Source organism: Cyanistes caeruleus, chromosome 4 (assembly GCF_971803275.1).
Source record: "Cyanistes caeruleus chromosome 4, bCyaCae1.hap1.1, whole genome shotgun sequence".
Lineage (NCBI taxonomy): Eukaryota > Metazoa > Chordata > Aves > Passeriformes > Paridae > Cyanistes > Cyanistes caeruleus.
The window spans coordinates 82,332,097-82,347,990 of NC_141704.1; the positions used below are offsets into that span (position 1 = coordinate 82,332,097).

Sequence of the window (15,894 nt, forward strand, 5' to 3'; positions counted from 1 at the left end):
TCCATGCTTTGTTTGGGGTTTTGTACATTTACCTGTGAAGTAAGAACCCAGCTCCATTGTTTTTTTTTTTTTCCTTGTATTTTTCTATTTCCCTTTTGACATTTGATATATCAAAAGGGTTTTCACTTTGCTAGATGACCCCAACAGCAGCATGATAAGGCTGTAACCTGCTTTTCATCTCTTCCTCTGTGGGGAGTACACCATGATTTTTACAGCATGAAAGAGGAACTTGTCAAGGGCCTCCAAAATATAGGAAGAAAACAGAGGGCTTGGTATTTCTAAGGCAAAAAATCAGCAGAAAAACATGACTTAAAAAATACTCTTAGGTATAAAAAAAAAGAGTAAAACACAAAGGTTTTTTTTCACAGTGTTTTACAGTTCACCTGTGATTTGTGAGTGTGAAAATGTTTGGATCTGCTCTCCAGAATCTCCCCACAGGTCTTCAGAAAGACATAAACTGTGACCACATTTTCCAGCCTGCTCTGACTTCAGATCCCATCCAAATATCTTCACTGCTGACCTTCCCAAATAAGACTGTAATACTGCCTTTCAAATTACAATACTTTTTTTCTGGCATTAGTTACAGGTCCTTGGAGAATGGCTGTGCTTGGCAAGCCACAGCCCTGCCAGGAAAGACAGATATTTTCTTCCATCACAACATTGTCAAGCTGGTCTCCCCTCAGGAGAAATTTCCTAATATTAAGGGACTTCGCTGTGGAATCTGAAAGTTTCAGTGTTTTCCTAAAGAGGAACAGCAAAAATGAGGGAAGTGGGAGACAATTTGCCTAATCATTAGTGTTTGTGGGTGGGGTCTCATTGAGCAGCTTAGGGCTCTGGTCTCTACTATTAATTAATAACGGTTTTGATATTAATGTTTTGATATCAGTTTTCTGACTGATACCCTCACACAGACGTTCTTCAAAGCAGCTGTAGCAAGGTCAGAGGCTGTTTAAGGAGAAACCAAATTCAAGCTCTAAAAGACATAGGTGATGAATAAGCAGGTCTCCCACACTGCAAGAATGATAAGCTGCTACAACTCTGGTCTAAAATGCATTTTTCACCAGAAAAACTGAGTTGTGTTCAGTGCCTCCCTCTGCTGCTGTTGCCAGTTCCTTGTTAGAATCACTGCCTCTAAAATCCCTGTGGATACCAGGGGACCTATCTTCAGAGGGCAGGGGAAAATATGCAGTAAAAACCCATTTTTTTACAGGAAATGTGACTCCCCTCTAAAATTTATACCTCCAGATGTCCATTTTCCTCTTACTCTACTGACTACTTCATTTTAAGGCAAAGGAAGCCAGATGTGCTATTATCTATTGAAGTTAGATGTGGTGAAGTGAGTACAGGTGGATTTGAAAGATCTAAAACCTGTTTTTTTTTGGAAAAAGTGCTTCCCACCCAGCCTGTGTCTTGTAGCAAGGGCAGTCATCACTGAAAATGAAGATGGTTGGTAAGGCATAGCAAGCACAAATAACAATTACCACAGTTTTTTTGCCCCACACACCAGAAAAATCTTTCTGCCCTCTTCCCCAGCCATGTTCAAATCACTCAGCTTTCTCCAATAACCCCATTGATAGGCAGAAAAAGGAGCCACAAGGACATGTTTTTATCAGCACTTGCTTTCTTCCTCCTTCCTCTCTCTCTTCAAAATTTATTTTAAACCTTTTCCATGGGGCTTCCTTCCTGGCAAAATATTCAAATACGCCAAAGTTTAAACAGAGTGTCACTGAGGGATTTCAGACAGCCCCTAGGAAAAGAAGACAGGGCAGAGGAGGAATGGATGCCACCAGGAAGATTTTGCAGAGGGGCTGTGGTGAGGAAAAGCAGCGCACCAGCCCAGGCTGTGGTTCTGTGCGAGTGAGTTTAAACAGATAAACATCAAAGGAACCCATCTGGCCTTGAAGTGGAATCTGTCACTTGAGATTGTTACTATTTAACAGAGACCTTGGGGTCTTGGCCATGTTTATTATACTCATGTAATCCTTCCCCAGTTCCATTTTTTTTGTTCCCCATCTAGTGACTAAGAGCTGCTGGAGGCAAAAGCAGATAGAAGAGCTGAGAGCTGCAGCTTCTGTCACTGGCAAGGGAATTAATTTCAGCCTGAATATCATCTTGCTGATTAACTGCCCTAGTAGGAAAATTGAAAAGGATTGTACTTAAACTAGATATAATGCTGCTCTGTTATTTCTGGAGTCCTGCTGTCTCACATCCAATAGAAAAAGAGGAGGTGATGTTTCCTCTCTTTAAAATGCCTCCTTCTCATAAAAATGAAAAGGCAATAATCACATTCACAGGAGTTTTGTTCTTCAATCTTTCTTCAACTTAGGCAGCAACTTCTACACAGGTGAGGAATCTGCCTTCAAAGGCAGAACCAATGATGGAATTGGACATCAGAACCAGGGCAGGGGGATTTTCCAGTGTTCAGGTACTGATATGCTATGGGACCCTCTGCCAGAGGGCAGGAAAAAAGGAGAAGCACAATGGGTAAGAAGATTTATGCCCACATGGAGGCAGAGAGGTCTTGAGACTAAGAACAGGTTTCATCCTGTTCTCCCTCCCCCCCACTGGGAATTCTCCTTCCACCCACTCTTATCCATGGTGATGGGAGGTGGGAGGCATTGGGAAGCACACGGCAGTTTGCTGATTAAATATTTTGGGGCCACCACAAAAATGCTCAGGAAGGTGGATTGGTTTGGGGCAGAAGTTGTGAGGGGGTTTTGATGACTAGGAGTGTCCCTTTTGATGCTTTCCCTAGGAACTGATGCAGGGTTTCCTTGGCAAGGAGGTGAAAAGACTACAAGTTTTTGTGGGCGATGAAACTCTCTAACAATGGAGTGGTGGGAGGATGGGACAAATTATTCAGGCAAAGAAATACTTGTTCCCTTTGTATTCAGAAGTAGTTTATTCTTCACCTCTTCCCTTCAACAACCACAATTCCAATCCCTTGCTTATCCTTAGGTAGAAAAAGCAGAAGGTGTATTATTTTGCTTTTATTCAAATAAATTAAATGCCAAACTTGAAAAACACGGAGAGGAATAAGAGAATTAGAAAGGTTGCAGCTCAAAGTGGCAATTTGATCTACAATAGTAAAACTAGTCGTTAAAAAGGTTAAAAGATTAAAAGGGTCAAAATTAAAAGTGTTGAAATCACCGGCTGAGCAGTGCAATTGAACTGGGGAACTTATTTTTGTTTGTAAGTAGGAAAACCTGGGATTTAAATTTTTCTTCCATCTTTCAGAATGAGAAACATCAGCAAAAGTTCACAAGATGGCAGAATTTATCTGTCATCAAACTTTTAATCTTAATTAAGGGATTACCTAGATATTATTTCTTAATATTCATACAGATTGGATACAAATGGATTTTCTTGCAGTTAAGCACATTTGGGAAGTTGACTTTATCCAACAGCTTTGGACTGCTTTCTCTTTTTACCCCTGGTTCCCACAGGGCAGTTTAATTTCCCTGTCTTGCAAGCCATTCAAACGGTGTTTGTCAGAGGAACAGGATGGACAGCAAGGTCTGATGTCACCCAGATGTAATAAAGCATTTTCCCCCCCTTATGCTCCCAAAGGCTGCCAGTATCCCCCCGTGGACAGAGCCTTGGAAAACAAACTGTTGGTACTCACCCTACTACCACAATTATAAAATCTAGTAAATTCCAGCCATTGCGGAGGTAAGCGTTGGGGTGAAAGAGAAGTCCGTATGCTATTACTTTTAAAAATGCTTCCACTGTAAAAATTATGAGAAAGAGATATTCCACTCGTTCCTGGGGAAGACAAGAGAACAAGAGAGACACTGGTTAGTGTGAGAGACAATTCACAGGTCAGGATGCTTGCTTTGGTCCGAATCCACCCCTCCAGCTCATAATCTGAATTTGATCCTCACACGAGGCACCACTTGTTGTTTGATGAGAATTTTTGACCACTACTCTTTGTTGCTGGTGGTTTTTGTCTCCTTCAGAGCTGTGTTCCCTGGGATACTCCCACAAAAGGGAGTTTTTCTAATCTCAGTTCTGTTTCAGAAAGGATTCTCCAAAGGCTCGTTAGCTTCTTGTTTCTCATGTTTATTCATATGTAATCAAAAGACTTGGCAGGTCTTCCCCAGACCTTTCTGCTCAAGTTCAACTCACCATAGCTTTGGTTCACTTTGACTCAAAAGGCACAAAATGGCCCCAAAATACACAGTTCTTTTATCTTTATACTCATTTTTACCCAATTAACAATGGACATGTAAATTATTTTTCTTAGTGACCCAATGACCCAACACTTGTGAGCTGCACTGTGACATTTTCTATCCAATCACCTACTGCTACCCAAAAACCTCTGGAAGAAGAAAATGAAGAAGAAAGAAGAAGGAAAAGAGACAACACCCTAAATCCTCCATCTTGTCTTTCATTTTCTAAGCTAGTTTAAACTCTAAACTAACTTTTTCACCCAGTGATTTAAGAAAACTCTCTAATTTACACTCACTCTTTTAGCTTTTCTATCTAAATTTAACAGTTGTTTTTATGTAACACCATGAAAACATGCCCATAAATTTCATGTTATATGAAATTCAGTGTTCTCCTGCATCCCAGAGCCAGGTATCAGAGATAAGGGCACACACTCTGTGTCTCAAACTCCAACAACTGATTGCCACCAGGGTTCTCCTGCTCTCAGCTTGCTGCCCACAGGGCTTTGCTCCTCAGCCTCGCATGGCCTGCAGTCACTCCAAAAGTACGAGTGCCAGGAAATTTTAGCTAGAATCTGAAATTCTCTGCCCTTGCCTTGGCAGGGACTGACCCCCCAAACAGGCTTGTGCAAAGCAGGAGGGGAGAGGCATTCCCCAGCCCTCAGGGGAAATATTGTCCAGTGCCAAGGATGAGCTGCACCCAGTCCTTTTCTGCCTCTGGAGAGGAAACGCTGCTGCGCGCAATGCTGCGGAGAGAGATGGGGAAAATCAAGAGGAGCCCACCTGAGACTGATGTGTATGTCAAACTGAGCCTTCTTTGGGATTCCCTTTTCTGTTGCTGGGGAATAAGTAGGCTGAATATTGGTGTGGTAAGTGATTCACAGATCAGGCTGACTAACGCTAGAGGCTTTTAGTCATTCTGTCAGAATCGCACATATCCCTGCGAAACGCAGGCTGCAATTAAGCATATCCAAACAAAGGCACTTCCAGCTACGGTACAGCCTGATTTAGGACAAGAAAGCAGGATTTTGGAGTCAGTACACAGGCTCACCATCTCTCATCCTCGGGGCTTTTAGCCCCAGTGTGGAATAAGGACAGCAGTATTGCGGGAATGGTAGGGATCTCCACCTAAGTAGGAGGGAAACTGCAGCATTAGGTAATCACTACACAAGTGCTGCGTGGCAAGCTGAGTGGGAGATGAGTACATGAAAACTAGATGACAGCAAAAGGAGACCAAGTCCCTACAAGGTTAAACTGCAAAGTTATAAAAGTTCACACTGAAGAAATAAAATCCAAGATAAATACAAATTAAAACGTTGTAGGCATTCCTGCCATATCTTAAATGATGTCCAGCACAGCAGTCAGACAGGTCACTGCTTTTCTTTTCAGCTCCAAATTGTAACTGCCCTGTTCCTCTGTCCAGCTGAACGCATGTATGACATTTTCATATTTATACAGCAATATAAAATGAGTAGGATTACAAAAAAAATTAATTCCATCATTTGACAGCTGCCCATTTGAACATCCTCCATTCAGCTCCAGGTAATTAACAACTCACTAGAAGCCTGCAGATTAAAAAAAAAAAAAAAAAGCAATTGCCAGTTCAACTGCATGTTTACATTAAGGTGATATTTCAGATGAGAAACTCCATCTGACAGTGGCAGGCACATGTTTGTGCTTTAAAATATTGCTGGCTTCCCCTCAGACAATGCTTTCCCAATGCCTGCAGTATCCCCCAGTGCTTAGCACAAGGAATACCTAAAAAAAGAAGAAGTGTCATTCTGCAGCTATCTGATCCAGCAGCGAAGCTTTTGAGCACACCCACAGCAGAGGATTTGTCTGTCGTTGTCCCAGATGGAGACACAGCAGCACACAAGGATTTCCCTTCCCTTGAGCTCAGAAAAGGAAACAACAGCACACAATACTATGTTCCCAGCTCTACAGATCGTAAGTGCTTGCAACCAGGAGTCCAGCCAGGGGCTTGGGCATGGGAAGGAGCTCCCTGATGGCCTGGAAGGGACTGACATCTTCTGCTTCCACTACAGCTGAGAACTGAATGCGTACTGAATCACAAATCACAGCCACGATCCATCTCCATGCACACACTTGGAGATTAGGACCAGCTATGGCAAAATCTCTCAGACAAAACCCAAAAGAAATGCAAAATGATGTCATGATGGGAAATCCACGTGGTCTTCCCAGCTGCCCTGCCCCTTTGTGCTGCCACATGGCTCTACCAGCATGGCAGCAAGCCCACACAGACAGCTCTGCCCCATGGAGCAATGCCCCATGTCTGAAAGGATGAGCAAAAACCTGTGTAGAGATGGAAGAAAGATGAAAATGGGGGGGAAGGACCTGCCCTGAACTGAGGATGGGAGTAGGGAATGCTGTGCCTGAGAGGGACGTGGCTGGTGTCAAATGAACATCTCTGAGGATGGAAAGAAGGATTTCTCTTATGGAAGCTCAACCCAATAATTAGTCTTGCCCACTCCCTGTCTCAAGCAAGGGCTTTGCACAGCTGTGGGCAAGTTCTTTTCCCCTCCCACAACAAAGGGCCAAACTTCTCCTCATCCTGCCTTTGAGGCTGCCCTGCCCTCTCAGTTCATCTCCCTCTATAAACACACACGGGCTCATGACTAAAACCTCTTTTAGCTGGGGTGGTAGAAGGGGATGTGGAGGAGCCCAGCTGCTCATTCCAGCTCCAGGTACCTTTAGAAACAGGTGGACAGAGCAGGTGAAGTGGAAAGCCTGAGGCTGATCCCCTGCCCAGCAATTTAACAGGAAACACTGTCACTGGCCCCCAGGGACAAACGCTGCTGCCAGCCCTGTCTGGCTTCGTGCTGCACAGCCACAGTTCCTGCCTTTCCACTCCACAAATGTCATTGAAATACCTGTACTAATGCCAGCAAAAGAAGTCCATTTTCCATACTTTGGAAAATTCTGGAACAACCAACTTCTTATTTTTATTTTTAATTACTATTTTAAAAATATTTAGCTCTTCACAGAGCAGACAATATATCAGCAACTCACACGTTCCATTTGGCTGGGTTTGGGAGCCTCACACCTTTTCTCACTCTAAAGATGCCTGTGGGACTACAGACACTTTTTTTATTGTAATAAATGCTGCTTGTTGAACCATGTTAGGGGAGAAATAATGTGCCAAAGTACTGCACACACATGCATGTATATACACCTATACATTGATATATACATATATACAACTACAAGCTGTTTGAATAAATTCCTTACAGTTCTTCAGCTAAGGTGGAAAGATCCATAAAAAATAAAATTCTCTAAAAGCTTCTGAAATTAACATAAGACACAGAATGTTGAGCAGAGAATAGATTTTATGATCCTCTGCACTTAAATTAATGATTTCAGAGCCTAAAACTGAAGGAAATGTACTGCTGAGATTAAACAGTGCAGCTGCTCCAAGACCATTTCAGAAAGCTACCCCTGCTCAGACTCAAGAAGAATTTGAAAAGCCTACTAAATAACTTGTGTCCTCTTTTCTTCCTTTACTATAAAACTAAAGAGCCTTTATGAGCAGAGCATAACTCAGTAATGACATAGCACAACTGAGCTCCCCAGAATGCGGATTGCAGTCCCAGTTCTGATGCCACCTTGCCCAGTGAGGGCAGAGATGTGACTCAGCCACTCCCTGCCTCAGGTTAGAAGTGACAGGACCTTCTCTCGCCCTCAGCAGCCACAGGATGATGAATTTGGCACCTGCACCTCTGCTGGCTCGTGTGAAGCTTTGCTCTCACAGGTGAGGTGGCCCAGTGTTCCAATCTCCCAGGTGACACAGCACTGCAAAGCATCCATCATCCCAACTCCTCTGAAAAGCCAATTTGATACAATTTTAGAAGAAGGCAAGCTAGACAAATATTGGTATTTCTCTCTGAGAGAGTTCCCTGTTGGCAGGGAGGGAGGGAGCTGAGCACTGCCTTTGTGGGACTGAAAGGAGATAGCAACAGCACTGCCCCTTGAAACACTAATCCAAACCACAGCATCAAAAGAGAGGAGCTTTGGAGCTGCAAGAAAGAAGGAACAGTAATGTTTTATTTGTCTCAGAAATGGGAGCAATGGTCATGTGGCTGAGGGACATGAAGCAGGCTGCAGAATTACATAGCAGGAGCTTCCTCCTTGGACAATAGGAGCATAAATGTTTAGAAAACCAAAGGAAAAACACCAACAAAATATGACTGGTAGAAGAGGAAGGATAAAAGTGTTAGAAAGTGGAACAGTCCCTGGATCACACATGTTCTGGGGCTGGCTGTTCCTCTGCTTGACTTTGTTTTGGGTTTTTTTTGTAGATACAGGACATGAGCATCAGCTACCCTAGCTGATAGATTAGCCAGCACTAACACTGCCAAGAAGCAACCTGTACAAATCTTACTCATAACAAAGAAACAAATATTAGCTTGCTGTTAAGGCTCTAAGATAGATCACCAAAAGAGGATTTTGTATTATGTATGAAACCCCTCTAATCCCATGTGTCTTCCAAAGAAGTCACAGGTTTGGTTTTGTTTATAATTTTTGAACTGTAACTAATGTCATCTTGGGTTCATAAAAGGAGCCAGGAAAAAGGAAATCCAAGGAAATGACTCTAGGGTGCCGTAAGGCTTTTCTCCTGTCAGAAAGTCAGTAGAACAGTGCTGCTTCTGAGAAATGGTCATCAGAATGATTCACTATATCTTGATCCCAGCTCTCTAAACTCCATCCATCCATCCATCCATCCATCCATCCATCCATCCATCCATCCATCCATCCGCACTGCCTGGTTATAACGTTTTCTTTGCCAGAAAGATTAAATCACAATTAACCACAAACCTTGCATTTCATACACAGCAGTTGAAAGTGTTTACAATCTAAAATTTGGCCACCAAATGTTTTCTCAGACTTTGCTGTGTCTCTCTCTCCTTGCCCTCTGATCAGCTTGTTACAAACCATGTTTCAAAAGCTACAGCTTGTATGTTTGAAGCAGTGAGTCACAAGTGCTGTTAGAACCTTTACAGGGATGCCTGTTTGACCTCAGTCACATCTGAGCCTGCATTATTATTCCCTAAAGCTTCCTTGAACATAAGAGAATACATCTCTTCAGTAATGCAAATACCCAGTTATCCAAGGAAAACAGCAGGATTTAAAAGGGCCTCTGTCCTATAGGTTGTTTTGGCAGTGCTTATGGAAATAGTCTCCAAGAGAGGAATGGGAGTGGAAGCACTCAGACCTTCCCCCAGCAGGGAAAACAATCTTTTCTGATGGTCAGTAAGGAGGCTGAACTGCAGGGCTGGGAAAGACAGCCCAGGGACTCCAGGAAAAAAGGTGCCATGGTTCTTGGATTAGAGGTTATCATCACATCTGGGATATGGATATCCTTGCTGTGTGAATATTCTAACATGAGTAACTGTGACCTTCAGTGAGGAAGAGCCACGTGTGTGCACTTGGAGGATCAATTCAATAAAGGAGCTGTTAAGACAGGTTTGTTGACAATGAGTTTCTTCTGAGTACACTTGCTTTTACTCAGGAGACCTTTTCAGCTAAGTATGCATGAAACAAGCACATGAGGGAATAAAACTTAAAGGACAGAACATGTTTGGGGTTTTTTTCTTTTTCAATTTCTCCTTAAAAATACTGTCACTGCAGAAACAAGTGGTCATATCCATTTGATAGAGAGAAAAGGATGATAAGATGTCATATTGCTCAGCATAACTCCACTTGCTGCTGTTTCTAAACCACAGCATCCCTTCCACACATTCCCCAAAGAGAATATCCCCAAAATTGGAGCAGAAGAACACTACCTGATTTTACCTGACAGAACAAGCCCAAAGAGGAGAGTGGGTGACTAAACTGAAGATTAACCCGCCATTACAGTAAACAGAAGTCAGAAGGGCTTCTGAAAGGTTTGATTTCCAAATATGATCAGCACTGCCTTCTCTCCACTCCAGCCAGTGTCAGGCTTTCAAATGAGCAGAGTTAAATTCATACCAAGCACTGAAGAAATCCCAGCTTTTAATTAACCCCTGGTAAATGGGGGGATTTGCTCACGTTCGTCTGCTTTAAAGGTGTCCAACACGAGAATAAATGAAAGACAGAATTCTCCCTAATCTGAAAGAAGCAATTATAAAACAGGAATATAGTGCAAGCCAGCCTTTGGTACTTTATGATAATTCACAACATGCCCACGATGTATTTAAAGAACTTCCCCTGGAATGAATAGAAGAGAGAACATAAATAGTTTTAAATTATTACAGGCCTCATACACATGTCCTATATTCAGGGGTTCCTTGGCAAATCAATGACATCTTCATGCATAACTCTTTTGCAGAATTTAGTCTATCAGGCCCTTGTTTTTCTTGGAGCACTTTGCCAAAGATCAGGTTGAATTTATTTATGGGTTTAGTGGAAGTATGCTGTGTGCCAGAGTCCAGTTGTAAGGCAGAGCCAAGGTAGATGGGGGTTGTCCTGGATTAGGGCAAATCTGGGAGGAAATTTCCAAAGGGGTCCCTCTAGAAAGCAGACTCAAGTGGCCCCTCACCCAACTGATTTAAGATTTCCTTGGAGGGAAGTGGAAAAAAACTGTTTATTTAACAAGCAAAGTATTCTCAAGCATAAAGAAATGGTGTCTGGGGATACAAACTTCCTAAAGTCACCCCAGGACAGGGGTCAATCCCCTTGTACAAACACACTTTCCCTTCCAGTCAGCCACGTGCTCACTCAAACCAGAGCACAGATGGTGAATGCCACTGCTGTTCTGATTTATCATCATTTCACCTACATTTTTCACTGACAGAGGGTGGGGAAACAAGCCCCAAATACACAGAATAATGTAATTATTGGGAGTCCTACATTTCAAATAACATTTGGATAGCAATACAATAGCAATATTGTTTTAAAACTTTTATATTAGAGAAGGTTCTGAACTGCTTGATTAATTTTGAAGACAGTCCTGCTTGGAGATAGAATTTGAACTATACAACCTACAAAAGTCCCTATTCAACCTATACTTTTGTTTTCTGAGACTCCATATACATGTTTTATAACTCTAAATGTGCCTCTAGTCCTCAGAGTAATCTACCAAATGTGATATTTCCTTTCCTTTGTACATCAATACTTCCCAGGGGATGCCTCATTCTTCATAATAGAGATGGTCAGGCAAGCACCTTTCTGGATACACATAAAGGATTATGCATCCATTCAAACTTAAAACTTGAGCTCTGGTGCCAATTAGACCATGTCTAACACTTACATTTCTTTACTGTCTTTGTCTAGCTATAGCAGAAACCTCTTGAGTGTTATTGCTCAAGATTAATTATTTTTGTTTTTTACTGAAAAAGAACAATAGGATCCTGTCTGTGTGTGAGTAGAATCCAGAGAATATGTTCCTTGTGGGTTCAGATTTCCTTTGGCATGACCAAGAATTGAAGCCATACAAACAGGCCACGAACAAATATTCCAAACTGAACAGCTCTGAAGAGCCAAGGAAGGTTGTATCCTAATTTTTTTTTTTTTTTTTGTTTTTGTCCACTACTCTGATTAAACTGAAATGAACTGTCACTTTATATTTTGATCAGACAAATAAAAGATTACCCTTCTAGGAGGAAGCAAAATCAGGGAAGGCAGCATAAGGTTTATGACTGGGAGAGCCTCATTTAGGATCTCTGGATAGAAATTAAAAGTGTCAAGGTGTTGTTACCATGCTTAGGAATTAAATTCACCCCTAGAAGAAGCTTTTCCTGTTTCCTTTGCACACTTTTGGGGCAGTGAGGCAGCCCAGTGTCTTCTCCCAAGGTTAACACAGCCATTAGAGACATGCCATCTACCAACCACTGATCAAGACCAGGGCACCAGAAACATCTGTTTAAATCAGAGCAGCCCCAGTACAACAGCTGTATCTAATAGATCATCACAAGGCATATGTGTCTCATCCAGCTCCCAAAATGACTCAAATTAATGAGAAATTGGCTACCCACCATGCTCAGGTGCCTGCACTCAATCACATACACAATGGAATACATGAGTCCAGCAGCCATAAAGCATTTCAGTGCTCCATTAATTTTTAAAATCATTATTAATCTTAAAAAAAAATCACGCTAGTGTCAAATTTGAGTGTTTTGTTGCCAGGCAGGACTCTGTCTGTGTGTTTGTGTGTGTTTATCTCCACTTAAGGAGGGATTCTAGAGAACTAGCTAATTAAATAATGATTCATTAGGACACTTTCTGAAAGGTCTTCTACACAGTGTATCAGTTTTCACTTCAGTACATCATTTTTCAATGAGTCCCTAAAATTCTTAGTGGTAGGCACGAAGCTTGCCAGAGGTGAAACCCAACCACCTGACTGCTAAAAAGAAGTCACCCTGCCCCCATGAGATTTATTAAATTCCAATTAATTACATTTTTTCATGTAATTTCCTGATTTAACTGCTTGCAATCAGCTTTGGGTCAACTACTGTTGGTCTGCCCTATAAACTTAGGCTTGCCACATGAACGGTGAGAAACATTTGTGGTTGTATTCAATCATCTTCCCAAAAAGATGGCAAAAAATTTGGCTCCAAAATGAAGGACTGAATTCCGAACAGAGCTCAACACAGGAATAGCGAGTTCCTTTGAAAATACACCCATAATGAGACTTTCTATGTGCCAAGGATTTTTTCTAATCCCCCCCATGGATAAGAGGTGTGGAAGAGTTATACTCCATACCCTTAACTTGAAGAAGAATAATTTCTTGCAGAAAGTTGCATTTTGTTTTGGGTTTTTTTATTGTGTTTGTTTTGTTTGTTGATTTAGTTGTTTTTTTTTTTCTTTCTCTTTGTTGTTGGTTTTTTTGTTTGTTTGTTTGTTTTGGGGTTTTTGTGGGGGTTTTTTTTTGTTTGTTTGATTTGTTTTTTGTTTGTTTTTACCTTTAAAAAAATCTCTGGTCCTACAAAGTTTTGAATAATTCTAGTGCACACCAGGTTAGACTAAAATAGTCTTAATCAGGGAGAATCTTGCTAGTAATTTTATCTGTAGGCTGAATTGCCCACTTCTTTGTCTTTACAATTTCTCTGTAACAGTAGGAAATGCTAAACTTTCCCTCGACTGCCTTGCAAGGGGGACCCAGACTGGCCCAGCTGTGTGCTGAGCTGGCAGAAGTGCTGGTGCTGCCTCTCCCCCAGGAGCCCTTGACTCAGAGCACGTTTCCAGAGGGGAGCAGCAGCCGGAGGAAGGAGGATTTGGGCAGCTCTCCCGGGAGGAGATCTCAGCAAACGCGGGCTCCTCGATAAACCATGGCCACGCCCAGTGCTGTTATACCCTCGGTGGGTCACTTTCAACCACTGAGCTGAGAGCCAGAGCCCTGCAGAAATCTGTCCTGGACTTCTGTGTTAGATTTTCTCTGGCTGATCACCCAGAACACCTCACCAAATCCCACTTTTGAAACATCTCTGTCAAATGTGTTTTAATCCCATCACTCTCGCGCATTTTGGGATGCTCTAATTTATGTTTTTAATCTACTACAATTCTTTTATAATTGTTTGTGCAGTGATGCCTGACAGGGAATGCTTTACAAATAAATCGAATTTATGACTATTTATAACCTCTCCCTCTTGAAATTTCTCAGCAAATAAATTGGTCCCACAGCTCAGTCTTCTAGGGTTGGGGTTTCTCTGAACACATTCATACAAAAACACAGTGTGCACTCATAAAAGGAGGAAAGGGACAGAGAGACAGAGTGTGTACGTGTGTGCCACCTTTTCTTTCCATGAGCAACTTCAGGGCATATTTAACATTCTGTTCACAGTGCTCAGGGCAGACAGGAAAAACACAACTGAAGGGGATGAAAAATGGAAAGTCCTTGCAGCTTCTCCATCTCAGGCTTCATCCTTCCTTTCGTGGGACAAAGGTTTTCACGTTTTGTTTACTACCCCGAGTAAGTTTCTCTTCGGTTTCTTGCTGCTTGAGCAGGCAGGACACATGAAATGAGGCAGATAAAAGGACCTCTGACAACCAGCACATAAAACTCATTTTATTTCCTTAATGGAAGGCTAATTGGTAATTAAAAACATGACTGTGACCTGTGCAGTACCCAGAGAATAGAAATTGATTTCATTTTAAACAGATAAAGCTCACAGGGCTGCAGCTCTGCGGAGTAGCAAGACTTTCTGGGCAAGCAGAAGTGAAAGAAGTGTTTTAGTTTTTTGCTAATTTGGGCAAACAAAAAAAGCCCTAAAGAACTTTGCCAGCTCTTCAGCTGACTCCCAGGAGCCATTCTGCTGATCCTCACTGCAGTTGCTCCTGATGTTGAAACAGACCCAGGGACAAAAAGCTGGAAAATGGAATTCAGATTCTTACCCGGTCTCCCCCAGTCAAACCAGGGCAGGAATTTTCATTCCTTGCTAGACAGGTGTGTGTATTATCCTACTTGGTGTGAAAGAGAAGCTGATGCCCCCAGGTTCCACCCAGCCAGGCTGGGGGACCCTCAGCCTGCAGGACCCTCCTCAGCCTCACAGAGCTCATGGCTGCAGGGTGATGTGAGGTCTCAGCAGGAAAAAAGTATTTGGATTTGCCTCAAACAAGCCAAACACACAGAACTGGGAATGTTAAAACATTTTTTTGTTCAATAAAAATGTTTAAATCTGAAGCTCTGCTATTTCTGCACTGGAACTCGCTGAGAATTTCCCTTCACAGACAAGAGGGGGTTATTGCATTTAGAATGCTTCCAACTTTTCCTTCTAATATTCAACAAAACCAAGTTTTGAAATACTGGGATTTTTCAGACAATACCTAGATTTCCACCAGCCTGACTAGCAAACCAGCAGGAGTGAGAACTGGAAAAAAAAAGAGGAACAGCTATGAAATGGGTTAATACATGCTAATGCATTGAATTCATTAAAAACAAGGAAGAAGGATTTGTAATTAAGTTCAGACACTAACAAGGAATGAAGATTGCACCCATGTCATTTTTTTGCAATTGAAAACTCTGTAAATAACTATGGTGAGCACTCATTATCATGCCAGAAGAGAGGAGAGGCCTCCTGTGTACCTGTATTTTCTTTTACTATGTAAAAGAATGTAATGTATTTTCTTTTACTAGAAAAATGTAATATATTTTCTTTTACTTTTACATAGAAAATGTATTTTCTTTTACTATGATAAACCCTTAAGCCAATATTTATTCTCATGCAGATAAAATTATAAAAACAAGAAAAATATTAGAGTCTGGACAATAAGAGGTCAAGAATCTTATTAATATCCTTTAATGTCCTTTAATTAAACTCAGCTTGATTAGCTTCTGGCTGGTTTGCAAAAAGGTGAATTCTTCCTATATTCCCTGGCTGCAGGGGTAGCTCTGTCTCCTGCAAGCACTGCAGGCTGTGGGATCTCTGTCTAAGGGGAAAATTAGATTTCAACTGGCCTGTCTAAAACAAAAATAAAAAAAGAAAAAATGAGATCTAAATCCCACCCACAACCAGAGTTCCCTTTTATCATTTAAGTCAAATTCTTATGACACCCATCGTTCAGGGGGGGCCAGTCCTGGTGAAAACATCTCTAAGAACTCAGATTTCCTCCACGTCAGAGGCTGCAAACATCCTGCCAAACGGACTTGAATTTCAAAGATTTTGTGTTCACTTGATGAAAATAAGATGTTACACTGTGTTTTCACTCCCTCTGCTCCCAAGGCTCCCTTTCTCTTCAATCACCCTCAGGCTTGGAGCAAACAGGATTCATATTGATCTGTCTGAAAATG

At 41.8% G+C, this 15,894-nt stretch overlaps 1 protein-coding gene across 6 annotated transcripts in view; it reads right to left on the reverse strand.

Moving 5' to 3' along the window:
- The window catches only part of CACNA1C (calcium voltage-gated channel subunit alpha1 C), a 461,478-nt gene that overhangs the window by 183,981 nt on the left and 261,603 nt on the right, over positions 1-15,894 (reverse strand). For all 6 annotated transcript variants that reach the window (XM_086886085.1, XM_086886089.1, XM_086886086.1 and 3 more), the window contains one exon: positions 3,626-3,765. Coding sequence is in view for 3 of the 6 variants with exons in the window: in XM_086886089.1 (XP_086742215.1) it covers positions 3,626-3,765 (140 nt within the window). In the remaining 3 variants the exon portion in view is untranslated. The remainder of the gene's footprint in view (positions 1-3,625; positions 3,766-15,894) is intronic.